This window comes from Patagioenas fasciata, chromosome Z (genome assembly GCF_037038585.1).
Source record: "Patagioenas fasciata isolate bPatFas1 chromosome Z, bPatFas1.hap1, whole genome shotgun sequence".
In the NCBI taxonomy this organism is placed as follows: Eukaryota; Metazoa; Chordata; class Aves; order Columbiformes; family Columbidae; genus Patagioenas; species Patagioenas fasciata.
The window spans coordinates 63,170,194-63,196,705 of NC_092560.1; the positions used below are offsets into that span (position 1 = coordinate 63,170,194).

The 26,512-nt window shown below is 35.9% G+C and overlaps 1 protein-coding gene across 2 annotated transcripts in view; it reads left to right on the forward strand.

Annotated features, from left to right (window-relative positions):
• Positions 1-26,512, forward strand: part of RICTOR (RPTOR independent companion of MTOR complex 2) — an 85,947-nt gene that overhangs the window by 43,055 nt on the left and 16,380 nt on the right. For both annotated transcript variants that reach the window (XM_065860422.2, XM_071802616.1), the window contains exons 14-30: positions 12-78; positions 185-265; positions 2,075-2,175; positions 4,624-4,786; positions 5,180-5,281; positions 7,612-7,658; positions 9,790-9,925; positions 10,501-10,700; positions 11,455-11,581; positions 18,333-18,497; positions 18,949-19,025; positions 19,138-19,216; positions 20,089-20,198; positions 23,305-23,392; positions 24,181-24,273; positions 25,128-25,234; positions 25,860-26,089. In XM_065860422.2, the coding sequence (XP_065716494.1) occupies positions 12-78; positions 185-265; positions 2,075-2,175; positions 4,624-4,786; positions 5,180-5,281; positions 7,612-7,658; positions 9,790-9,925; positions 10,501-10,700; positions 11,455-11,581; positions 18,333-18,497; positions 18,949-19,025; positions 19,138-19,216; positions 20,089-20,198; positions 23,305-23,392; positions 24,181-24,273; positions 25,128-25,234; positions 25,860-26,089 (1,973 nt within the window). The remainder of the gene's footprint in view (positions 1-11; positions 79-184; positions 266-2,074; positions 2,176-4,623; positions 4,787-5,179; positions 5,282-7,611; positions 7,659-9,789; positions 9,926-10,500; positions 10,701-11,454; positions 11,582-18,332; positions 18,498-18,948; positions 19,026-19,137; positions 19,217-20,088; positions 20,199-23,304; positions 23,393-24,180; positions 24,274-25,127; positions 25,235-25,859; positions 26,090-26,512) is intronic.

The window sequence follows — 26,512 nt, forward strand, 5'->3', positions numbered from 1 at the left end:
TTTCTACTTAGGCCTGATCTCATGGATAATTATTTGGCTTTAGTGCTCTCAGCTTTTATTACCAATGGACTTCTAGAGGTAACTAGTGGCTTTTAGTCTGAATAGATGCTGCTTGTTTTTCCTGTAAACACTAAAATAAGATGTTATATGTTAAATGATGTAATAATTTTTTAACTTTCTGAAGGGTCTGGTTGAAGTGATCACAAGTAGTGATGACCATGTATCTGTGAGAGCAACTATCCTTTTAGGAGAACTTTTGCACATGGTAAGTAAAACTTTTTGCTGAGATAAGTAGTGTTGGTAGCTAATTGTAAATAGATATTTCCTATTATAGCTTTGAATTTATGTTACGAATTTGAAACATCTGCTTTTCATCAGAATAATGGGTAAATTTACATTACATCTTTTGGCACTTTGTATATTAAGAGCAGTATGCATCAATAGGAAGGCCATTTAGAAAGTATTCAAAGTACTAGAGTTTATGCTCAAAGGATAGTCCTCAGCTCTCAGAGTCTCACCAGTACACTTCCTTGCCTCAGTAGCCAGTTGTATTTTTAATTTGGAGTCCTGCAAATCTACCTGTTACTGTGTTTGGGAAAAGAACCACTGCTGAATTTTGCTTTTCTTAGAATAATGGTAGCCCTCTGGCAGCATGTTTTAGCTTTGTGTCTCGCAGGCAAGGTAGCTGAAACAGTTTTCAGCTTGATGTGGCTGGGACACTTGATGTTCTTCACTCAGGCAACTCCACGTTGGCAGAGTGCTCTTTCAGCGCTGCTGTGGGTAGCCCTGCTACGGAGAAGCTGAAGGGACCTTGCTTCATTCCACTTCCCCCTACCTAATGTATCTTTTACAGTAGCTTCTATATCTTAACCTGGACTATTTTGATATAGAGATGATATAAGTGTATTGCTATACAATCCAGTGCTTCTTTCAGCCTCCTGAGGAGCTGAGAGTCATGTATTAAATGATATGATTTACCTTTCTTGCAAAACAGTTTATTTTTTACATCTTCTCTTGATGACGAGAATAGTGTATGCAGCAGACCATGTTTTGGCCCTTTCTTGGGTTTTTTTTTGATCTTATTTCCAAATAAACTACTTTATAAGAGAGTAAGATTGTGAACTGTGACTTTCTCTTACAAAAATTTGAGTGTGACTTAGCAGACATAGTGTGCATCTTCAGACAGTTGGCTCATTTCAGTGGTACTTAGTGCTAAAAAAAAAATCACAATCTTTAGGTATAGGATTGCTTATTACTACAGTGATTTATAACATTTCCACAAAACAGCATGGGTCACAACTATAACCAGTCTGTGCATTAGTCTCTCCAGGGAATTGGTGGAATTTTTGGAGTATTCAGTCAGCCATGTCATTTGAAAAGAGGAATCTGTAATAATAGATGCTGTTTTTCTGGTTCTGGAGCACTTTTGAATGCAAGTGACTGTTACTGAGATCTGGGTAGACTGCAAAGCATAGGTATTTTTCAGTTTTCTGAAGAGGTGGTTTGTTAGTCAGAGGTGTTTCTTTATCAAAATACTGAAAAAATGTTTGTACTTTTATTAGTTTTAGGGCATTGAGGTAATTTCTTTATCTTAATTATTAGATTTCCAAAAATATTTTAAGAACTACCTTTTTTTTTTCAAAAGAAAAAAAAGGCAATTAAATGGAAGTTATATTAGTTCATCAGATTGGGGAGGAGGGCAGAAATATTGGTAGTCAAAAGTTTTTAACAGAAATCATCAGCTTAAATTGTATCTCTGATTTTGGTTTTTTTAGTACTTTTACACACATGATGTCACTACTGAAAAAAACACAAATGTGAAAAATATATATTGGAAGGTTCTGAAAACTAAAGTTGTCTGAAGTTACTTTCAATTGTATTTCAGATTGATTAGTTTAAGAAATATTCAAAATGTTATGTGTAATTATTGCTCTGGTTTGCAAAAGGTAGGTTTTTTTGTGATGCATTTGTGAAGAATCTACCACTTTTCACAAGACTTCCAAATGTCGATCCTAAAGAGATGGATGAAAATGTTGTAGTAAGTTATTCTAACTGGTCTCTTGTTGTTTTGTAGGCAAACACAATTCTTCCTCATTCTCACAGCCATCACCTGCACTGCTTACCAACGCTAATGAACATGGCGGCATCTTTTGACATCCTGAAAGAGAAAAGACTGTAAGAATTCGAAGTTAACCTTAAAAGCTAAAATACTTTCATCTCCTTTTCCACTTATACAGTGAAAACCTACAGGAGAATTTTTCTGGTGGCCAAAACCACTGCTGTCTTTATTTAAAAGCAAACACGTGTAGAAATGCTCTGTCACATAACTAAGGAAATAGTTTCCAGTGCATGATTCCAGAAGTGTTTACGATAACAATTTAGAAATTCAGAAGGAAAGTTTTGATAGTAGATTTCAGCACACTTGCATAGATTGCAAGATTTTTACACAGAATTTTTCTTAAACAAGCTCTAAGGCACTGTTTGGCCAGACAATATCTGAGATGTGTTCTATGTGTTTGACCTCTCCACTGTTTCACACTTATTCTTTGGCATTTTCATACAATTAAATTTTTGAAACTAAAAAGGCCCATACCATTTTTTTTCTTCTGTTTTTGTTTATCTGTGGATAATTAAACAGTAATAGACTAAATCAATTAGTCATTATTAGTGTGAGCAACAGCAGAAAATATAGTATTGCCGTGTTTGTGTGTTAAACCTCTTTTTCTTCAGAAGTGGTTATATTGTAACAGTGTAATTACGTTAAAACTTTCTGGTGCTTTTGTTTCAAATTGCACTGATATTCTTTTCAGTTCCTTTTAGTTCCATTGAAGTATAAGAATGTATGAACACAAATTTTAAATTTAGTGCAGCATTCTGCAGTGGCATCTAGTTAAGCGATATTAGGGAGCTGTTTGAACCTCCTGATGCCAATCAAATAAGGTGTATTTAGGGATCTGACTTGAAAAAAAATGCTTATAGAAACCTTTTCTTCGTCTTTGAACTAGAAACACCTGAATTTTGCGATTTTAAAAACCTATGGGCTTATATATTTCACTGATGTGTGTGCTTTTTTTTTTTTTTTAGAATTTCTCTATATATCTATTAATCTTGCAATGTAACCTCTGAAGTGGTATGTCATAAAATACCATCTCCTGAGCACTTCACACAATTCAAATCTCCAGAGGAAAAAAGTCAAATAATTTGACAGATTCTTGTGTCTTTAATATATGTTTCTGTAACTCAGTGTTCTGACTTGCATTTCTTCTTTGTAGACGACCATTTAAATTGAATGTTAGTTTTTTTCCTAATAATAAATTGTGGGAAATGTTTTTGTTAATTACTATTGCCATTCCTGATCTGCCTTGTCCAATAAGTATTCTGGTAAATATATCAAAACTTTGTATTTTTTCTTTTCTTGTGTTGTCACTGGTAAGTTACAGAAGCTTTCTGAACTGCTACTGTGAAATTAAAAGTGCTGCTTGTAAAGTGCTTCCAAGAAACATAGTGCTCTTCTGCTTTTTGATTTCAAAATTTTTTTTATATGTCAGTTGAAGATATTTTACTAATAAAACACATATATTTTTAAAAAAAATGCATATCTGAAACTCCATCACAGAATATTTCATTTGTTCAGCACTGTGGAAGAAGAGGAAGGATGAAGGGCAGAAGGGATACATTTTTGGTTTACTTGCAGTTTTTTTGCTTTTTGGCATTTGTAAACATACCCGATAGAGAAGTAAGAAGACTCCTTTTTCTTGGAAGAAAGTGATTTTGTGGAAGTATTTTTTTTTTATATGGGGATCTTGATTTTTGCCAATAGGCAGTGTTGTTTCATACTCTGAAAAACTCTAAGGCCTGTTATGGATTAAATATACATGATTTATATAAGTGGCCAAATTCAAAGATATTTGTTTGTTTGAAGATGATACAAAATCACTCTCCTACCCTATGAGAATTTCTGTTTATGGGGAAGAAAGGTAGACTTACCACCACAATTGTAGACTTCCTTATTTTATTTGGTCAGCAGGGTTTTTTCTGCTACCACAATTTTGTAATTAACTGTTTCTGCCGTGGTGAAATGTTATTTCTGTCACTTCCTATCTTTTCCCTTAAAACTTGTTACACACTGCTGCTGAACTCTTTAGATATGAAGAGCAGGAAAATCCTACTGATATTTCTGCCACCCTCTGGGGAAAAAGAAAAGGGAGAATTTAAAATAAATACTTTGTTAGTCAAAGTTGTAGCTAGCCCCCTCAACTCTCAGCTTTACTGGAGAACGTTGATCTTCTGTGATGTGTCAGAATATTTTACCAGCTTTAATCTTTACAATATCTTCCGTGAACTGTGATAGACACCACTAATTCCAGAGTAGAAGAAAATGTATCAGTAAGGCTCATTCTTCAGTGCTAGAAATTGTGAAAGATAATTTTCTCTTTAATTTCAATACAATACTGAGACCCAAGGAAGTACGAAAACCTGTATCAAGAGGGTTATTTTTATTTGCTTCAGAATTGTTGGTCAATTCTTTCTTGAGCTATCTTTATTTAAGTAAGATAAAGCAGTAGTGTTCTTTAGTTGGATAATAGATGACAAACACTGATTATAGTATTTTCTTTGCATCAGACGAGCAAGTGCCGCACTCAACTGCTTAAAGCGTTTTCATGAGATGAAGAAAAGAGGACCTAAACCGTACAGCCTCCATTTAGATCATATTATTCAGAAAGCAATGTCAACCCACCAAAAAAGAGATCAGTACCGTGTGCAGAAAGACATCTTTATTTTAAAGGTATTACCATTATTGTTTTTTCAAAACTGAATTCGACTTTGTATTTTGGAGGCTTAGATCTTACCTCCCAAGCTTCACTCTCTTATTTAATTCAGAGCCATTTATGTGATATCTTTGTAGTATTTTTTTTCATTTAATTTGTCTTGTAGGTACTTGTAGATGCTATGTTGAATTTGTAGAAATTAAGGAGTGAAATTACAATATTTTTAAATGTTTTTTAGGAATAATTGTGGCCACTTACTGCATTCTTAATGCAGTACTATAACCATGGAAATTACTGTGGAGTGTAGCCCTTTTAATGGTTGTTACACAAATAGTGAGCATATAATGTGACAAGACTGAAAAAAAATGGTGCAAGGAATCTTACTGTAGTTTTTCTTGTCTGTATTCCAGGATACAGAAGAAGCACTTGTAATGAATCTTCGAGACAGCCAGGTTCTCAATCATAAAGAAAACCTTGACTGGAATTGGAATCTCATAGGGACCATACTGAAGGTGAGCTTAAAAAGGCTCTGATATTATTTTTATGAAATGAGCTTATACTTTCTAATATTAATTCTCTACTATATCCCATAATCTGTTTTATTTCAGAAAATTAGGGTCTCATGGGTTTGATCAGTGTCGATATAGTCTTTGTACACAACCCTTAAACTATATGCAAAAATACACTACAGTTAAATTGACAAATTTCTTCATAAGCGTGTATTAAATTTTATGTAACTTTATTTGTATATAAATAGACTTTACAGAATTTGTTGTAATGACATTAAAGTTGCTAATACTTCAGACTTCAGTGCAAACTACAGGGATACCTCACTCATTATGACATGAACCAAAGGTTTAAGCTAGAGGTGGGTTATAGATCAAACTTCAGATGCTTAGATTAAGCTATGTATGAAAACTTCAGTAGTATGCAATCTCATAGTGCCTTTTGAACTAATACAGATATACCCATAACATCAAGTTCATTACAAAATTAATTTGTTTTTATGAAATAAAGGAAGTATCTCTAGCAAGGAGGGTATTATCTTAAATATAATGTCTCTCTTTTTTTAAGCAGAAAACTTACTTTCTTGGAGTAAGACATCTTTCTGAAGGAGTACTCAGTATATAGCCTTCAAACCAAAATAGGTCCAGCCATTCTGTGCATCAAAGCCATCCTGTTGTTATCTTCAAGTAATGTTTTCTTACTGTCGTCTTTGTTGTTATGAAGATGGTGAAAGCACAAAAAAGGGTTAATGGTGACAATCATAATCAAGATTACATTTGGGAAAAAAAAAAAAAAGGAAGGAACTAATTTCTGTGTATTGTTTCAGGGACAGATAAACTTGAGAGGGCAAGAATCTGTCCGGTATAAAGACCTAAATATGTATATGACAATTGCTTTGCTCCACCAATTGTCACTGTTTACAGGCTTTTTACTGCAATTAGTATAATCATAGATATTTTACCTTTGATTCAGTATAAAGATATTATGAAGAAAATGTTTTTCAGAATCCCATTGTTAATTAGTCTGTGTAGTACTTTGACAATGGAGACTTCATGTAGTTGATCATTAAGGTGTTGGGGTTTTTTACCTGAAATTTAGGTCAAACTATCGGTTTCACTGCTGTCTCAAACCTCTCCAACAGTATATTTTTCTAGTGTCCTGTCAAAGAGTTGCTAATATCTCAAAAGCAGAGACTTCTGTCTTTCAGAATGAGAAGTTTCTGTGTTTTCTTGTTTAATTCTAGCCACTTCCGTTCCTGTTAAACTGCACAACGCCAGCATAAACTAAGATAATGTTATCAGAGTGGTCCACCTTTAATCCTCAAATGAGCAGGATCCTGATTCTGCTGTTTGGACTGCTCGCCGTCATGTGGCTGCCCACATCCCTGTGTCTCCCTCACAGCCTTATGGCTGTGGAGCTTCAACTTTCTACCCCCTCTACCACCATCTGTATCTCCTTTGGTCCCTTACTGCCTTTTTCACTTGCTCAACTTGTTGTCTAACCTGCTAAAAGAGCAGCAAGAGTGGCAGTGACAGTTTTGACAGTAGAGCTTCATACTTCTCTGGCTATATGTGTTCAATGCTACTAGGATAATCAGTTTACTAATTATTATCTAGTGCACTTTGTGTCTTAATACTAATATAACAATTGGAAATATAAAATTGTATCGGTTATGAAAAGAAAATGTTTGATGCACTTGTTTTCATCCCTTCCAAGAAGATACTAGTAGCAACGAAAATAAATCTGAAACCATAGATACAACAGATGGCTGTAGAAACAGAGGCATGTATAATAGGAAGAAAGGGTAGGTCCAGAGGAGAGTATTAGGACTTCATGTGATCCTTTTCGAAACATCATAAAAAGTACGAACAGAGGAGTTTAAATACCATTTTAACGAGCAGTATTTAATAGAACTATAACAAAGTAATTATTACTTTAAAATAAATTTGATAAATAGTGAAAATAACGAAAGTTTTGCCTGTTAGGCATATAAAAACCTATAATTTGCAGAGAAGAAATTGAGCAAAAGCATTTATTTTTCATTAGCATGTCATACTTTGCTGTTTTCATTAGAACTGTGTACTTGTACTCATAGCATGTGCCTGACACTCCTCTCTGTCCTTCTCTAAAAAATAAAAAAATAAAGAGTTCCTGGAGCAAGAAGTGTGGTCTTTTCAATAAAGTAATCGGTTTTTATAGGTAACATAAGATGCAAGAAAACTTACACTTCTAATAACTATGTAAATATAATTGTAACAGAAATGAGTAAATTTTAGCGACTTACTAAGAAATTATGTACAAGTTTCATATAATGCTATATTTGCTGTTTTTCTAGTGGCCAAATGTAAATCTAAGGAACTATAAAGATGAACAATTGCACAGGTATGTAAAAAATTATGTAGACTTCCTCTGAATAAATAAATTTTGAAAGACTATTTTTTAATAGCGCAGTAAACTATTCCTTGGATATGCAACATTTCTAAACCTTAATCTATAGATAAGCAGCGAAAGATGAAAATCTAGATAATTAGGTTGCAATATTTGCTTCAAATAAACAGGTCTTTAAGCTTTAGTGGTTTCTTTTCTGTGCGCAGATACCTTATACATTTTTTCCGTCAGCAAGAATCGTAGCAGCTTTGCAAACACCCTGTTTCATTTTAAACCTAGAAGTATTGCCTCTCTGATATTTCATGTGTTAGTGTTTGATGGCAGCACTTGAAGATGTTTGACAGATCTGCAGTTGTGCAGTTGTAGCTTTCATCAAAAATTAAGAGGAAGTTATTTCTACTTACTATTAATGGCAAGGGAAGCATGTTTGATTTAAAAAAAAACACACAAAAAACCCCAAAAAAAACAGTGTAGCGCCAGTTCCTTTCATGTCTGGCATTAAGACATATTTATGACTTTTGTGTATGTGTGGCAATAGTGTTACTAATTAGTTCTTGGATACCCCTATTAACACGCATTTCAGAAACCGGTTTGATTAAATTGAAGAGTAGTTCTGTATTTTTAGACATGGAAGGAAAGTTCTACATGCGTTGGAGGAAAAACCTAAAGCTAAATAATATCCTGAAAGGCTTACACATTTAAAATTTTTACTGAAGAGTGATCAGGCTATTTTTAGATAGTGTTCCAAGTATAAATGGTAGTGCCATTGTAATCATAGCCATAAATTAATTTTGTGTTTTTATTTTTCAATGTGGTGTTATTTTTTTTCTTAAACATTAATTGCTAATATGTGCTTGGTTGTGACATCTACACCCACCCTTCTACCAACCTACCTGGGACAGTGTTAAGGTTCTGTGACTTTGTGCTGCACCCAAGTGTTGTTCAGTGCCTAGGTAATGTAATTCCAAATGAAGATAAAATCTGGGACTGAGTTAGTGTAAAACATCTACAGCTGGTTGATCTTTTCTGCAGTGTTGTGGGTTAGATGCTTTAATGGTTTAAAATGCCATTGCTCTTGTTTAATTGTAATTAATTAAGGCCCAAATCGCTCTAGTTTCACTGCTGATCTTAAAAATTCAGCCACTTAGTTTTTAAAGTGTGAAATACATTTATTTGTCCTTCCATATGTTCTTTTATGTGTATATACACGTGTGTGTATATATGTGCATATATATACACTTAAGTATGCACATAAGTACACACACGTATAAATGTGTGTTAGTATATGTAATATATTTATTACTAATAACCCAGAATAAAATACATTTCATTTGACAAAATTTGAAGAAACTCTCACGTTTCCTGTATAACTGGTCCCGTGTTTGGAATTGGGAATAGTGGCTTACTCTCACTTTTTTAACTAACAGGGCAGTGCTTTAGTTAAGTTTTCTTAAAGCTTGGCATATATGCCTTCAGACAGAACACTGTGTTACTTTAAAGCACAAATGTGTGTTTATTTTTTGACTAAGAATTGGTGAGGGGAAGCTCTTTGCTGAAGATTTATTCCTGCCATGCAAGACTCAAACTGTATTGCTCACTATAATTTTAAGAAGTCTTGAGTAAGAGTCTGTGTTTGCAATCTGTTTGTTATGCTTCAGATATGCTCAAGTGGTGAAGTGGGGTGAATGAAAATACTGTTGTTGAATAAATGCTATGTTTTCCTGGCAGAAAACAGAAATGTACTTTTCACAGTAGTGTTATCTATTATATCTAAAGAAAACTCTTGTCATGAATTCTTTTTTAGCTCTTTGTAAGTCTAGATAGTGTAGTGTTTTAAAGTTACAACGGGATGAATTACAGCATAATAAATTGTAAGCATGACAATGAGAAGAAAGTGGTGGCTTCTAAGAGCATAGAGGTTTTGAGCTCCTTTGCTTATTTTAAGTCATGGCACAGAAAACCCTTTGTAACACACAGTACATGTGCATCTCCAAAATTGTGTCTGGATAGACTCATTACTGCTATGTGCTACTCTTGTAATAATTTTTTATTGCCAGTAAGCTAATTTAGTGATAACTGCCCCTGTCATACTGAAAAATAGCAAATTCTTTTTTACTTTCCTTAGGTTTGTAAGGAGACTACTGTATTTTTACAAACCTAGCAGTAAACTGTATGCCAACCTGGATCTGGACTATGCCAAGGCCAAGCAGCTCACTGTGGTGGGTTGTCAGTTTACTGAATTTCTTCTTGAATCAGAAGAGGTAAGCAATCTTCAGCTACAAGACTGGAGGTAGAATGAGTAATGCTACTGCATGCCACTTAGAGGAAAAACTGTAAGTTTAGTGAAGACTTCTGTAGACTTCGGCTGTTAAATCTAAAATGATCAGTGTAATAAAGAAATAGAACTTAAAATTTTGAATTGTCCAGGTGAGACACTGAAGAAGATTACTATGTTTAAGTAGAAGTTTTATTAAATAGAGTTTTGTGAAATGCAATCTAGGCCTTAGCAAAAGTCAAAAAAACCCTCTATGTATATCTTTCCTTTAGCTCCTTTCTTCTTGTGTGCTAAAGACTTCTATGCCTCAGGCTGGAGGAAAATGTCATTGAAAAATCCTTTCTTGGAAAGAATATAATTGGTCCTAAGATGTCTCTAAGATAAATACCTTTTACTTGCCTTGAATATTTTTATTTAGTCTGAATTGTGTTTGCCAGCCAGCATTTCTCTTCTGCATCTGTATTGTGTTTCTGTATTTACTGAAATCCATAATTTTAAATTTTATCTTAAGAGAGTCCCAATTCTGTTACTAGTGAATGCTATTACTCTGTTTTTTTTTAGGATGGACAAGGTTACCTGGAGGAATTGGTTAAAGATATTGTACATTGGCTCAACTTTTCATCAGGAATGAAACCTGAACGTAGTCTTCAAAATAACGGGTTACTAAATACCCTTAGCCAGCACTACTTTCTTTTTTTTGGTACCCTATCTTGTCACCCTCATGGAGTGAAAATGCTTGAAAAATGTAATGTGTTTCAGTGGTGAGTGTTTTTATTCTGTTTTAACTGTTTTTACAGGTAAAATAGTTTTGAAAATTGTAAACTGTGCATGAGGACTACCTCCTGTAAAGCTGAAAACTTTAAAGTTCTTTTGATTTACTTACAAGAACCCCAGTTGTGAGGATTTTCAGTGTTCTGTTTAAGAGGAGGTCTTTTAGTCCAGAATCACTGAACAGCAATCAAATAAGCTTAAATTCCTTTGGGAGTAAGTTGGCTAGTGACTAATACCACTTTATTTTAAATATAGTAAAATTGAAATAAAAATTCAGGTGTTTTGATGTACTCTTTATTTAATTGTTTTCATTGATTATTTACTGGCTTCTGGAAACTTGTTTTACAATAAAATCTAGACGTGTAGTAAGGCTCACCTTATGGCAGGCTTTATACACAGATTGTTTTACAATGAGGAATTGTTCTGAGCTTCATGAACATTGATTTTTGTACTCATAATCACTAATTAAATTATGCTCAGAAAGTTATTATAGAGTAATTATTAAAAATGTTTATTTGGGGTTTTTTTCCCTTGCGGTTTAGTGCCTTATTTGGTCCTCATTTGACTCTTAACAGCTGTAACAGTTTAAAGTTATCCATTTCATATGAGAACTTACTTTGTATTGTGTGTTTGTAGGAATGAAAGTCTCTTTCAAAGACTTAATTTTAAGTTATTGATTGAATAAATAAATTAGTTTGACTGCATTCAAATACTAATTATTTTTTCTTGTCTCCTATCCCTCAGTCTTCTTAATCTTTGTTCTTTGAAGAACCAGGATCACTTGCTAAAATTGACTGTTTCGAGTTTGGATTACAGCAGAGATGGGCTAGCAAGAGTCATCCTTTCTAAAATCCTGACAGCAGCTACTGATGTAAGTTTGATTCAATTTATTCTCCATTGTTTACCACTAAACATTTATTTTGTTATTCAAAGTGTATGACTTCATTTTTAAGCTAAACTAGAAAGATTTTTGTATTCAGATAAATGAAACTCCTGCTCATGTAGCTTTTGAATTTGCTGTGTGCTTCACACTGTATATTGTACTTCTGCTCAAGAAATTAAGTCATTCAAATAGGGTTTTCTCTCCTGTATGGGTGGGGTTAAAGTCTTTAAATGCATAAACCAAGTGTAACGTTATTGTCTACATCAGTGGACATCCTAAAATAATCATGAAGGCATTGTTTTCGCAAACAGAAATGTGTATTTCTAGGATTAAAAACAGATTAGCCTTCCAGTGGTAGATAGTGTTTTGATGATGAGTGAGGTTACACTGGTGGAACTGAGTAGAAGCTGTAGCTCCTGGGAATGGGCATTGGGATTTGTACTTCTGAATCAAAGAAAGTGAGTGAAAATAAAACCCAGATTTCTGTAGGCTTGGGAAGGGAAACTCTTGAACTTTGAAGAAAAGATTAATCAATCAGCTGTAACATAGTAGGCAAACAAGCATTGATGTCAGGGAAATTACAATTAGTAAATTGAAATCTAACTAGGAAAGAATTTCAGTTACGTCAGGGAGAGCTATTCCTCTGTCACCTGGAAAGGCCAATATATATTCTAGAGTTGATAAAGACGGAGTAAGGTATATGCCAGTTTTAAGTGTCTCTCACTGTATTTTGAAAGAGGAGAGGGAAAGAAAGAAACAAATGAAGGATATTTATCTGAGATTATCAGAGTGGAGTCTGAAAGTAATGAAGATCATTGAGGCTGAAGGAATGACTTATTGAAAGTAGAGACTGAAGCTCCCTACTGAATAATTTTAAAGTAATCTTTCAATGAAGTTATGATTTTGATATCCTTTCTCCAAAATTGTTTTATGGCTAGTCTGAGCAAGAAAACAGAAATTACAATGTTGTGAAGACACATGCCTGTGTCTTTATTAGACTTCTAAGCTCCTGCTGGATGACTGTCAATTAAGGAAAAAATCAGACTGGAACTTCATTTAGCTGTTTCTGTTGAGATTTTGTGTCAAGGGGTACTGCCCCCTACACCCTCCACATCTTCCCAGCTATTTTTACCTCCAAAAAAGAGGTCATATCTGAGGGAAGAGCATTCCCACATTTCAGTTTCTTCCAAACGCAGCTAGTTAACAACTAGAAAAAAAGTCCAGGCATGCTGTCACAGTCTTTTCAACAAAATATACAGTTAATTAATAATCTGACGCCTTTTATTGCTAATTAGTGTTTGTGGTTTAGATTTTGGAAAAGATTTCATGATTCTGATACCTGAGGTATGATGAATTAAATTCAGTTTTGAGACAGATACTTCCAAATGTTTTCAAGCGTATAGTGCTTGAGTGTTTTCAAGCACCAGAAGCTTTATGTAAGTAGGAGTGAGTTGATCTCTTTCTGAATATTCTATAAAGAGCTACTTCTCTACTTTGTTTTGTTTTGTTTTAATCTCAGCTGGCAGGGTGAGGAGGGAAGCCAAAACCAGAATGTATTCAACACTGATACATGTGCCACTAGCTGTAAGCAGACTAGCTTCAAGTGCGATGCCGATACTGTCTGAACGTAGTGTCCCAAGCGCACACAAAGCAGTTGAGAGTTACTGCTACTCTTAGTGATAATAACTAAAAATACAATACCTATTATCTAATTCACCTTAATGAACAACGGATAGTAAATATGTCTTGTACTTTGGACATGAAGAGGATAGACGTCACTCTTTGGCACCTTAGGTATTAAGAAAGCTTGTAGAGCTCTCAATTTTATCCATTTCAATTCTGGTCTGTTTGGGATTGTGAAAACTATCAGAGATCATGATCTGATCACTGCCATTACCTTGACTATTTAATGCCATACCTGGACAGATGTTGAAGTAGAACTCCTTGGAGAAAGCTGAGACATTCTACAGGCTCAGAAACTTAAGAATGCAGATTTTGGAGCTCGAACCTAAAAACCTAGTTTTAAAATTAGAGATCTTTCTTGCCAGATACCTTCTCAGATCAATGATCTTTTAAGGTTTCAGCCTATGTTAGTAACCTAAGCTTATGCTTCCGTTTTCCAGTCTCACAGTGATGATCTAGCAACATTGTCTAGGGAAACAGCAGAGAATAAGTAACTGTCCGTTTCTGGCAGTCTCCTAAAATGTGAAAGAGTATAAATTATTAGGACGTATCTCCTCAACTGCAGAGCACTGACATACTCTATAAGTAAAAGTGTAACCTCTCTCATATGTGCACAATGTAGGTCAATGTTCCTTCATGTCAGAGTTAGGTGTGCATTCAGGTATAGCAAATCTCCAGGCACGTTCATAGCTGAGATGTGTTGTGACTTAAGTTCTGCTACTTAGAGTTCAGAATTGCACTGGGTGAGACTGTACCCTGATTTGTGTATGCTGCAATACCATGAGAATCCTTTCAATATTTTCTTCAAACAAAACAAGACAAAAACCCCACACGTTTAAGAAATATGGAAAAAAATAGATCTTGTTTGTTCAGCACAAATGCAAATGTATCTCTTACTGTCAGGATTCTAAAAAAAGGAAATCTGACTTTATGAACCTCTTGCATAGAACCTGACTGCCTTTGTGAAATATATTGAACACTGAGAGATGGATAAAACTACTTCAGGGTGTAGTGTTTCCTGAATTAGTTGACCTGCTTGGAATTCTTGGAATTCATGGGTAAATATTTGTTTATTTCATCTAAAAGAGGAAAATCACAAATAGAGTGGACTGTCGTGGCCAGCAGAAATGGGTCTGCATTTGCATCATCCACAGTTGATTTCATACTTGGATAAAATTTATTTACTTCCTTAAGTTAATTTCCCATTTTACTGTGTGGCCAACTGCATAGTTCTTATGGTGAAAACAGAACTGACGGAATTCAGAAGAGAAAATTTCTCTGAGTACTGATTGGTAAAAAGTCGAAACATTGACCTGTTGAAGAAACCTTTGTCAGTGCTTGGTGTACACAATATTGCAAATATAATCTCTTAGACAAAATGCCTGTCTTCAGTGGTTTTGGTGTTTATGCTCGAAATAGAAGATCAAAGTGTAAAAAGCTAATCCAAAGGATAAAACCTTTTGATTATTTTGGTATTAACAACTACAATTGGCAAAAACCACAGATCTCTTCCAGAAATTAAAATACTCATGTGATGTGGAAATAGTTGTCAATTCCAAGAAAATAAGATACCTGAGAAATGTGGAAATACTGAATTGATAGGTATTTGCATGGGCCATTCCATTGACTCATGAGTAATTTGGAAATGCCTATGTTGAGATGTTAGGAGAAGCAGTCTCCCATTTCCTGGGTTTTACAGTCTGGAATTCTGAAACAGGAGCATTGTCAGCAGCAGAAGAAAATTTACTCCTTTGTATTTAGCAAGGATGATAGGAAAAAATTGACGCTTGGCACAGTTTACACCACTCACTGCTCTGTCCCGTAAGGAAAATATATTTTTAAATATTACCAGAAGTGACGTTTTGTCACCTTGGACAAGTTAAACTGGAACTTAAATTCAAATAAGGCATTTATAAGCCTTTCCATCTTCCCTTTTCAAGGACTTCTGATGAGGACCTTGTAGAATGAGTGGAGCATGTATAGCAAGGCTCTGGAAGGGTTTGTGTTAATTCATAATCTAGAAGACAAATTGTGATTTTTGATGATTGTGATTGATGCTACCTCTGGCTTCTACATTCAGTTTAAAGGCAATAAGAATGTATGGAACTGGACATAATTCCTGAAAAGCTGTGTTTTGTAAGAAAGACAGACCATCTCCAGTAAGGCTTCTTCCCTTCAGAAATTTTAATTCCCTTCAACGTTAATTAATGAAATACCTTATCTGTTTATTTCAAAAGCTGAAGATACTTTTTTTGATTTAACTGATGTTATAGCCCTGTACACCTTTTAAAGCTAGCCAGAGTTGTGAAGCAGGTTTGTTAAACCATTCTCTAATGAGTGTCTCTGAAGAAGGAAAACTAATTTCTGTAGCCAGCTTAGCATTAGAAGGTGAGGGTAGCATTTTGGGGTGACTGTATACAATGAAAACATTTGCAGAGTAATATCCTTGCAGATCAGTGAAGGAGAAGCACATCTTAACCTGCTTCCAGATGTGCTTTGGTCACTCATGCTAAAGGAAATTAATACTCCCTCAGCTGCCTTTCTGCCAGTTCATAGTAGGAACATGAGAGAGTAGCCAGTGTGTTCTCAAGTGTTGCAGTTCATGACCTAAAATTTTACCTTCCTAGGTGTGTAAGGGGTAAACTTTTCCTACCTCTTCTGGTAGGCATGCTGAGCTGTATGTAATTAAATGAGCACAGTGACCTCTGACTTGCTTATTCACTTCTAGGGGTCTCAAAGCCTGTTAACAGTAAAAGTGAAAATCCTCTGACAGATTTAATACAGGAGTTTGCCTGTGTTTTTTGTGTGGTTCATGCATGAGGGAAAGAGGGGAATGTCTGTTTCCTCAGCTGTCTTCTACAGTGGTTTTCATATCAGTTCTTATCAGAAGTAAAAACATTCCAGGATTTTGTTTCACCTGGAAGAGCAAAGCTGGGCTTTCCTCCTCTGATCTGGGAAATGCATGTGGGTGATCTTGCTGCACAAAGTTGTGGGCCCACTTGAAGACTTTAGGTCTATTGGAAATGCATGCAGTGGTTTTGCAGCCCCAGATTTGAGGTTCAAACGTCTTAGTCTGTTCAGCTATTTAATCCTTGTTGTAAAGTCCCTTTTCCATACCTGCAATTTCTTAAAACCTTGCTCTGCTGTTCTTCACACCTTTTCCACTGTTTGTTTGTTTGTTTGTTTGTTTTTCTGATGATGATAGGAAAACCAGAACTGTGGTCAGTGTCCAAGGTGTCAGTATCCAGTGGATTTACCTACTGGCAATGCTGATGCATTTTGTTCTATTTACTTTCAGTGGTTTTGCTTGCCATTGAACTTCTCTCTAATACTTCCATGAAACTAATATTAGCCCCAAGATCTTTTTACCTTTGTAAAGCTAGGATTATTTTTTCACTTTAGCTCATTGTTTCAAATTTATTTGCAGTGAATTTTATTTGCCATTTAATTGTCCCATCAGTCATTAGTTCCTTTTTATGTTTTCCTTCTCCAAACAGAAAATAAAAATGGTTCTAATTCTGTATTAGCTATCTGGATAGATGAATTCATGTTCAGGAAGTATTTCAGGAAGTGAAGATTATTACCTTTTGTTCTCTGTATCACATTCAGTGTAGTTATAGAAGTAACAACAATTCTTTGTAGGCAGATTTTAACACTTTAAATACTTGACACTGAATTCTGGTTTCATATAATTGTGTTATTCCACAGGCTTAACATCTAGATCAAGTGATCATTTTGGCGTAATAGCTCTGGTTCTTGTATTTAATAAATATTCTGTTAGTTCTGTATTCCATGTACAAGGCATACACTAATGGGATGCAAGCCATTTCAAAATGGTTTTGCAGCTTCGATCAGAGTTATGAATCACTGTTCCACAGTCTTTCTTTATATATGTAACACATGACATTTCTGCCTCTCCTCTAAAAAAGAAGCTTCTGTAGATTGAATGAATAGAAATGTGCACCTGGTATTTGAAGTTAAAATAATGAGACAAGGTTTTTGAAATGAACTGTGCATGTTCACTACTCAGATGCTCATTTTCTTTTAAGTCCTGCCTACCAAGTATTTCTGCAGGAAAAAAAAAAAATCCAGAAGCTATTGTTAATCTAGGTAGTACTGTCCAACCTGGACCAACTTACTTGTGTCTTTGAGTGCAGATGTTCACATGCATCCCAGCATAGATAATTTATATTTTAGCATATAGAAAATTTACTTGTTTATAGCTATTATAGCCTTAAAGGTGTAGGAACTGAAGACCTTAAGAAAGATTTGGGCACAAAATTTTTTGTTTTCCAGCTGTGCTTGTCTGAGTGTAAATAACACCTTTCCTAGTAAGCATGCATTGACAGGTTTGTTCTGTGCCTACTCCAGAATACTGCAAATTCTTGCAGATTAAACCTGTTTGCTTCTCTTTTGTATTTTTTCTAATAGAAAATGGTGTTAGCCAGTTTATGCTCTTTATTCAGCAAGTTTTGAACAGCAGTACAGGAACTGACAAGGTACTTACTTCATTCTGCTGTCACTGGGAGAAATTAATGGAGTAAACTGTCAGGAAACTGTCTTATTACAGAAAATAACATTTTTCTATTTAGAAAGTTTTCTGAGAAGTTTTGAAGATCAGATACTTGTATCAGGGAAACAATGTAAAATTTGCTAAAATAAATTCCCTAGAGGTTCTAATATTTGCGCAATAATTTTTTTTTTTTTTCAAAACATTGCATACGTGAAAGTACATGCAATCTCACTGGCGATTTATAAGGTATTTTTCATGCTAAGCCTGATGAATGTGTGTGATACTATCACAGTGAATGACTAATTGATAAAGATTTTTCAAGGAGACTTGCAATGACCAGATTACTTGTGATCTCAGACTCAAATTTCCCATTTGATAAGACAGAAAAAACTCTGATAGACCATGATTTTAATCTGTGAGGTGCACATCACAGCTACTTGCTGTAAAATGCAGTAATTGAAAGGTCTTTTTAAAAGTGATAAATCATTCAGTAGATTAGCTATTTTTCATCTTCTATTAAAAAAAATTTCCTTATTTTTGCAGAGCTGCAGGTTGTATGCAACAAAACACTTACGAGTCTTACTGAGAGCGAATGTAGAGTTCTTCAGCAACTGGGGGATTGAGTTACTGGTGACCCAGTTACATGATAAAAATAAAACTATTTCTTCCGAAGCACTTGATATTCTAGATGAGGCATGTGAAGACAAGGTGAGCATCCTTTCCGTTGTCAGTATCCTTTTGGTATGCTACTCTGTAAGCTGTTCACCACCGCTTTACCCCAGTAGCAGAGTTAAAGTATGCAAGAACCTACTGATGGTTTCCTTTCTTGATTGTCATTGATGAATGTCATAATAGCTTATAGACCCCCTTGCTGAAAATACTGCAGTATTAATGACAAGAAAATGTAGTCTTCTGGATTATGCCTACTTTTAAATATTCAGATTAATTCAGCTATTTTGCACATTGTAGTCTTTGTGAAGTAATCTATATTTAATGACAAGGTACATAAAGTGCATAATATTATGATGAGGTTAGTACTGTTTGATACTTCCTTTTGTTAAAAACTTGCTGCTTCATTGCTGGCCGGTTGTTGTAATTGTTGTAGTTCTGAGAATTATATAGCACTCATATATTCCTTATGCATCTTTAATTATTTTAGGCCAATCTTCATGCCCTTATCCAAATGAAACCAGCTCTTTCTCATCTTGGAGACAAGGGTTTGCTTCTACTCCTAAGGTAAATGTCAAATATGCTGTTCGACTTCACACTGTGGAAACAAAGAAGTGTGTGTTTTTATTCAAATTATGTGATATGTTTTAAGTACTGACTGTCTGATGTTATTTTACAGATTTCTGTCCATCCCAAAGGGTTTTTCTTATCTAAATGAAAGAGGTTATGTAACAAAACAAATGGAAAAGTGGCAAAAGGTAATGGCATAAATGAAAGTGTACTTGATATTACAAAGGGGAGGGTATGAATGTGCAGGATTAGAAGGTCAAAGATTCTTAAAAATATTGCATGTTCATATATGTGTGTTGCTAATGCCAATTCATTTATTGCAGCAGTGACTTAAGATTTTGTTGAAAAAGGTTGACAGGGACTTAGTTCCATAGTTTCTCTGTAAATGCATGCTTTTGATTTACCTGACCTTTTATATCACTTTGATATTTCAGCAAGTATTTGCGAAGTGTAGTGACTTCCTAAAACAGGCTATTGTATAAGATCTTATCTAGAGAAATGTGTAAAAGAGTACTATTTTTTTCAAGATACACGTTACTGCCGGTCATTACTAATTAAAGTTAAACCTATAGCTCATGAAGATAGAATTAGCTTATGCTGTTAGGAAATAAATAGAAACACAAAACCTTTAAGAAAAATGCGTCATTGTTTTTACTAGAATAAAACTGTTCATAAATTATTTTGTTTTCATAATTAATTATAAGTGCTTGTTCTCATTTCTGCTGGCAGTTTTTTTACTGACTGATAAGCTTGTCACTTCTCTAGGAATACTGAACTGTGTAGTGGTCTGTTTGATTATTCAGGTTAAAATCAGATGTGAAGTATTGCCTTCTTTCCTTTTTTAACAAATTCACTGAAACATTTATGGTATCAATTGTCAACTCTGAAAACTGACTGTATGTATGAAGTGCAGTAATTTTGGTGAGCCTCACCTTCAGATCATAAAGAAATTGAACCTCCCTTAATGGGCACTTCAGTAATTCCTTCCTTATAAAGTGCCATACTGTAAAAACGTAAACCACTAAATGTATTTTGTCAACATTTGTCTGTCTTCTTTTAGGAATATAACTTAAAGTATGTTGAATTGATTGAAGAACAACTCAATGAAGCACTTACAACATACCGCAAACCTGTTGATGGTGACAACTATGTTCGTCGGAGCAACCAAAGGTGAATTTGGGAAAAAGTGTGTTTGGGCATAAACAGGCCGGGCTGATCAAGAGAGTTTTAGACTAGAGTCGATGAGGGAAGGCGATACCAACAGGATTGCAGTAGGTAGACCAAGGGTTGGCATGCTGAGGGTGGCAATGCTAGTGGGAATGTTTACATTGCTCCTGGGAGCATGGAGGGCTCAGGAGCATGTCTGAAATGCTTGTACACCCACACATACAGTATGAGAAACAAACAGCATGAACTGCTCACAGAGCTGTGATACCATTGGTATTAGCTAGACTTGGTGAAATGAGTCCCAAGACTAGAGTGCTGGGATGGAGGGCACCAGGCTGTTCAGGAGGGGTAAGCAAAACAGGCGAGGGGGAGTTTTCACACTACATGAGAGGTTTGATTTTACAGCACTTACAGTTAATGATGATGTATTCGGGAGCCTCTGGCTGAGGATTAGGGGGATGGGAAACAAAGGAGATATTTTAGTGGGTGTTTACTAATGATTACTAAGGCTGTTAGCACTGATGAGTTGTTCTATGAGCAATTAGGAGAAATCTCTGGATTAGTTGCCTTTGTCCTTTGTGGAGACTTCAACTTCCCAGACATCAGCTGGGAATATCACATTGCTGTGATGAGCAGGTCTTGGAAATTCTTGGAGTCATAGGAGAACTTCTTGTCACGGGTACTCATTGAACCAACTAGGAAACATGCATTCCTAGACTTGCTGTTTGTCAATAGAGAAGGACTTGTGGGAGATGTGATGGTAGGTGATTGGCCATAGTGATTATGAAATGGTTAACTTTTCAAATTTTCCGTGTAATGAGAAGAAGGGACAGCGGAGTTGCTACCCTGGACTTCAGGAGAGCAAACTGGAAGCTATTTGGGGAGCTATTTAGTGGAGTGCCCTGAGAATTTGCCTGTAAGGGCTTAAGAGCCCATGAGTGCTGGTCAGTCTTTAAGAACCACCTTTTAGAAGCACAGGAGAAGGCAATTCCACTGTGCCGCAAGTCACACAAGTGGGACAGAGCACCAGCTTGGCTGAACAGGAAAATCCTCATGGAGCTCAAGAGGAAAAGGGAGTTGTATGATCTCTCTAAGCAAGGTCAGGCTTCACAGGAAGATTACAGAGCTGTGGTTTGTATATGCAGGGAGAAGACATGAAAGGCCAAAGCTCAGTTAGAGTTGAAACTGGGCCGGTGTTGTGTGAGATAACAAGAAGGGCTTCTGTAAGTACATTAATAGTAAGTGGAGGTATAAAGAAAATATTGGACCAATACTTGTTGAAGGTGGTTTTGTGATAATTAGGATGAAGAAGAAGCAGAGCCATTGAATGTGTTTTTACCTCAGTCTTTAATAATACTGATAGACCTTGGCCTGCCCAGTCCCCTCAGTTGGAGGACCATAAGTGTGAGAACAGTGACGTTCCATTTGTGGACACTGAAATTGTAAGAGACCAGCTCTATCAGCTGAATGTTCAGAAATCCAGGGGGCCTGACAAGATTCATTCCAGAGCACTGAAGGAGCTAACAGATGTTATGGCAGTATCCCTCAAATCATCTGCCAAAGATTTTGGGAGTCTGTGGATGTCCCTGCTGACTGGAAGCCAGCCAGTCATAATCCAGTCTACAAAAAGGGCCTAAGAGAAGACCCAGGAAGTTAAAGACCTGTCAGTGTAACCTCAGTTCCTGGAAAAATTATGGAGAAGATTATACTGGGTACTGTTAAAAGGCATTTAAAGAGTAATGCAATCATCAGGCACAGTCAGCATGGGTTTACAAAGGGAAAGTCCTGTATAACTCATCTGATATCCTTCTGTGATAAGGTCACCTGCGCAGTGGATGAAGGGAAGGTTGTGGATATATCTGGATTTTAGTACGACTTTTGGTACTGTCCCTCACAGCATACATCTGGGCAAGTTGTCCAGCTGTGGTATGGGCAGGTTCACAGTGTGCTGAGTGAAGAACTGGCTGAAGGGCAGAGCTCAAAGGGTTGAATGAGGCTGGTCATCAGAGGTGTTCCACAGGGCTCAATTTTAGAGCAAGCGCTGTTCATTTTAGATATTATCCGGATGGAGGAATTGAATGCACCATTAACAGGTTTGCTGATGATCCCAAACTAGGAGGTGCTGTTGACTTTCTTGAGGGACAAGAAGCCTTGCAGAGAGATCTGGGTAGATTGGACCACTGGGCAGTCATTAATGGGATGAAATTTAACAAGTCCAACTGTCAGATACTGCATCTGGGACAGAGTAACACCAGGTACAAGTATAGGCTGGGAGAGGAGGGGCTGGAAAGCAGCCCTGCAGAAAGGGATCTGGGGATGCTGGTCGACAGCAGCTCAACACAATCAGCAGCATGTGCCCTGGAAGCCAAGAGGACAAACCACATCCTGCAGTGCATCAAACGTGGTATGACCAGCCAGTCAGGAGATGGGATTGTCCCACTGGATTGAGAATTGGTGTGGACTCCGTTTGAGGACTGTGTGCAGCTCCAGGCCCCACAGCTGAAGAAGGATGTGAAGGTCATTCAGTGCATCCAGAGGAGAGTAACAGAACTGGTGGAAAGGCTGGAAGGAATCTCCTATGAGAAGATGCTGAGGACTTTGGGCTTGTCTCTTTTGGAGAAAAGAACCTTAGGGTTAACCTCATTGCTCTCTATAGCTTCCTGAGGAAGGGAGGTGGAGATAGGGTTGCTGATCTCATTTTCCTGCTATCCAGTGACAGAACATATGGGGATAGTTGAAAACTGTACCAGGGAGGTTTAGACTGGATGTCAGGCAGCATTTATTTGCCAAGAAGGTGGTCAAACAGTGGAACAGGCTTTCTGGAGAGATGGTTGATGCCCCAAGCAGGTCAGTATTTAAGAGGCATTTGGACAAGGCCACTGATAACATGCTTTAACTTCTGATCAGCCCTGGAGTGACTGAGCTGCTGGTCTAGATGGTGATTGTAGGCCCCTTCCAACTGAAATAGTTCTGTTCTGTTCTGTTCTATTTTTCTCCAAAATAGTCCTCTTCGTCTGAAAAGTACCAAAAGTAAATAATTGCATTACACATTCTTTTAAAAGAAAATGTCAGAATTGCTGAGAAAGCATATGATTTCTCTTTCTGCCAGATTACAGCGACCACACGTCTACCTACCGGTTCACCTTTATGGCCAATTGGTGCACCATAAAACAGGTTGCCATTTATTGGAGTCTCAGGTGAGGATAATAACTATTTACAATTTGAAAGATTTTGAAGAGTACTGTGACCCTCAAATGAAATGTTTTAAAAGAGATGGCACTTAAACAGTCATTGCAAATAAGTTGGTTATGCAAGTTTTAAGTCATAAGGACAAAAAAGTTGTGAAGACAGTCTTTGCCATCATGTCTCATGTAAAATTCCATCCTGACCATGAAGTATCAGAGAAATATTTCATAACATTATTCTCAAAATGGCTAGCAAAATATTAGCACCAGAAGCAACTCAGCAATAGAATTTTTCATTCTGTCTGTGACTGAACTGTGTATTGACAAGTAAAACTGTGTTATCCTTTTATGCATACAAAATGTAGAGATAAGGGAATAAAGTCTTCTTTCTAATATCATAAAAAGCTAAGAAAACAAACACTAAGCCAGTTCATAGTTGCTTAAATGAATTCACTTTTAATGTGTGTATGCAAGATGATATAATGAGAGTTGAAAAGTTCAAGAGAAAGCTTATATTCCAGTGTGTTAGGCTGATTAATTTGTTATCCTTTTAAAATCTGAATTAGCTTGATGCTGTCAGTGGTTACATTAACATTTTGTACTTGCATTACCATTGCTATTAATTTATGCTTAGTATTATTCCAGAACTACAACTGTTCATTTTAGAATGCATACTTTAAATTTGTACTTTACCTTGTATTAAAAATGCAAAGGAACTTGTTTGACTGAAGTCTCCTTTTCATTTTCAACTGAGTTTGGTTTTTGTTTTTGTTTTTTTTTCTTCTGTTTTTCTCCTTCAGAGTATTGTTACAGATCTAAGTTACACTATTCGTTCCCCAATGCTGGATAAGTGGGAAGGAATTAAGCAGCTGAAAGCAGCCCTTTGGGCCTTGGTTAGTAATAGATTTAAAACTTTTTGCAGTTGTTTGAGTTCTGTTTTGATTCTTGATTCTGAAATTACTAAGCAGAATTCCATAAAATAGTTGAGAGGTTTTGTCATAAAATGTGTGTGATTTGTCTAAGTTGCCATTCTGCACCCTCCCTGGACTTCCAGTTGAAAATCATTCACTCCATCTTTTCTGTTTTGAAGTTTTTAGTAGTCACCTTGTCTTCAAAAAAGATTGCCACATGTAGCAGCAGTATTAGTATGGAACCAGTAGTTAGAGGTTGCAGTGGTCTGATTTTAATGTATTTCCTGCAGTGGTCCAAAATTCATTGTTTCGGGAAGAAAGTTGTCTGTCACTGATGCATGTGGTTGTGACACCCCTGGTACTTGGGGTCAGCAAAAACCTAGTGTTTGCGCCTATCCAAGATACACTTCTAAATTTGCTTAGCCACCTGAGCTGTTAATCTGCTTCTTTCTTGCCTTTACCCAAGTTTATTTTGGAACATTTGTGCAAGGTAACTATTACTGGAAGATATTGTAGGTATGTAATAAAATGCTTGTGTAAGAGGAATGGAAAATGAGTAAACCAAGATCATACTGCCAGTTGTAGGAGAACGGGTAAAGTGAAGAATGTATAGTAGTTAACTCTGGGCAGTTTTAGGTATTACATGTAGCATGCCAGCTACCCTTTTTTGGATTTGTGCAACTAGGAAATGTCAAAAGTAGTACTCACATCTTTAATTGCTTTGAGAAGGTGACTTGAAACAGTACTACCAACAAATAGAAATGCCAAAGGCTTTACACTAATGGTGCTGCAGATGACATCAAAATCAAAACTCACTTGACGAATTTTTATTCCAGGGCAATATTGGATCATCTAATTGGGGTCTTAACTTGCTTCAAGAGGAGAATGTAATTCCTGATATAATGGCACTTGCTCAACATTGTGAGGTTCTCTCTGTTAGAGGGTATGTGTATCTGATTTATACATCAAATTTACAGATGGTAGTTGTCGTAAGTTTTCATATAGGCTTACGTAATTTACCTTAATATAGTTTTGCACTTGGAAATCATTTATTAAAAATCATTGATGACTGAGTATCTATCTCAGTCCTGTACAATTGCTGAATCAGATAGGAAGTCTGAAAGAAGCAAATTAAACCTATGAAAAAAGGAGTACATGCTACTTTCCTCCTTTTTTAAAAAACAAATTGTTTCCTACTTATATTGCTGGAATTGGTATCCCATCTTTTTTATTCAATATCTTAATCTTTAAAAGCATAAATAGGTGGTCTTTTGCCTAATATGGCTATCACATTGTCTTTTAAAAAAAAAAAGGTACTTTTCTACTTTATGTAATCAGGCTCTGGTAATAATTAGTTTTTGTTTCTGAATAGTGTATTGTTCTCAGATATTTTAGTGCATTTGTTAAGCTTCCATTGATAGAAAAAAATAAAAAATAAAAAGCTACTTGGCAATTTCGTGAAGTTTCTGCTGGATTGTTTTGAAACTGTTTCCTTTCAAAAGAGAAAAGTTTAGTTACATTAGATGCTATTATTGTTGCTCTTTTTTCTATGTGTACATTAAATACAGAACCTGTGTCTACGTGCTTGGTCTAATAGCCAAAACTAAACAAGGATGTGACATTTTGAAGCATCACAACTGGGATGCAGTGAGACACAGTCGTAGACAGCCTTGGCCAGTGGTTCCTGATGATATGGAACAGCTCTGCAATGAACTTTCTTCTGTGCCCAGCACTCTTAGCTTGAACTCTGAGTCTACCAGTTCTAGGCATAACAGTGAAAGTGAATCTGCTCCTTCAAGTAAGTAACAACAGCATAAAAAAACCTCAAACTGTTCTTACCAGCCTTTTGGGAGGATGAGGTTCAGACAAATGGTATGAATGTGCTATTGCAAGTAAAGAGAGTGCAAGCAATGGGACAGACTTACATGCATTCAGAGAGACATAGACAAGTGAGAGGGAAGAGAACAGTGTCTTAGGTTTGCATATGGTGTAGAAACAGAAGTTTTAACATCAGGGTAAGTTACTAATTCTTATGTCAAGTCCTGGCAACTTGCTGCAATACGCTGCAGAAATTTCTGTGCTTAGGTATAAAGATACATTTACTTGGTTGTCCTCAGAGGAGTATTCTAGACTATAAATACATATATTCTGTGTATATATACTCACACAGAGAATATTGCTATATTTGAATTCTTGTATATTTTGAATATCTAATAGATTT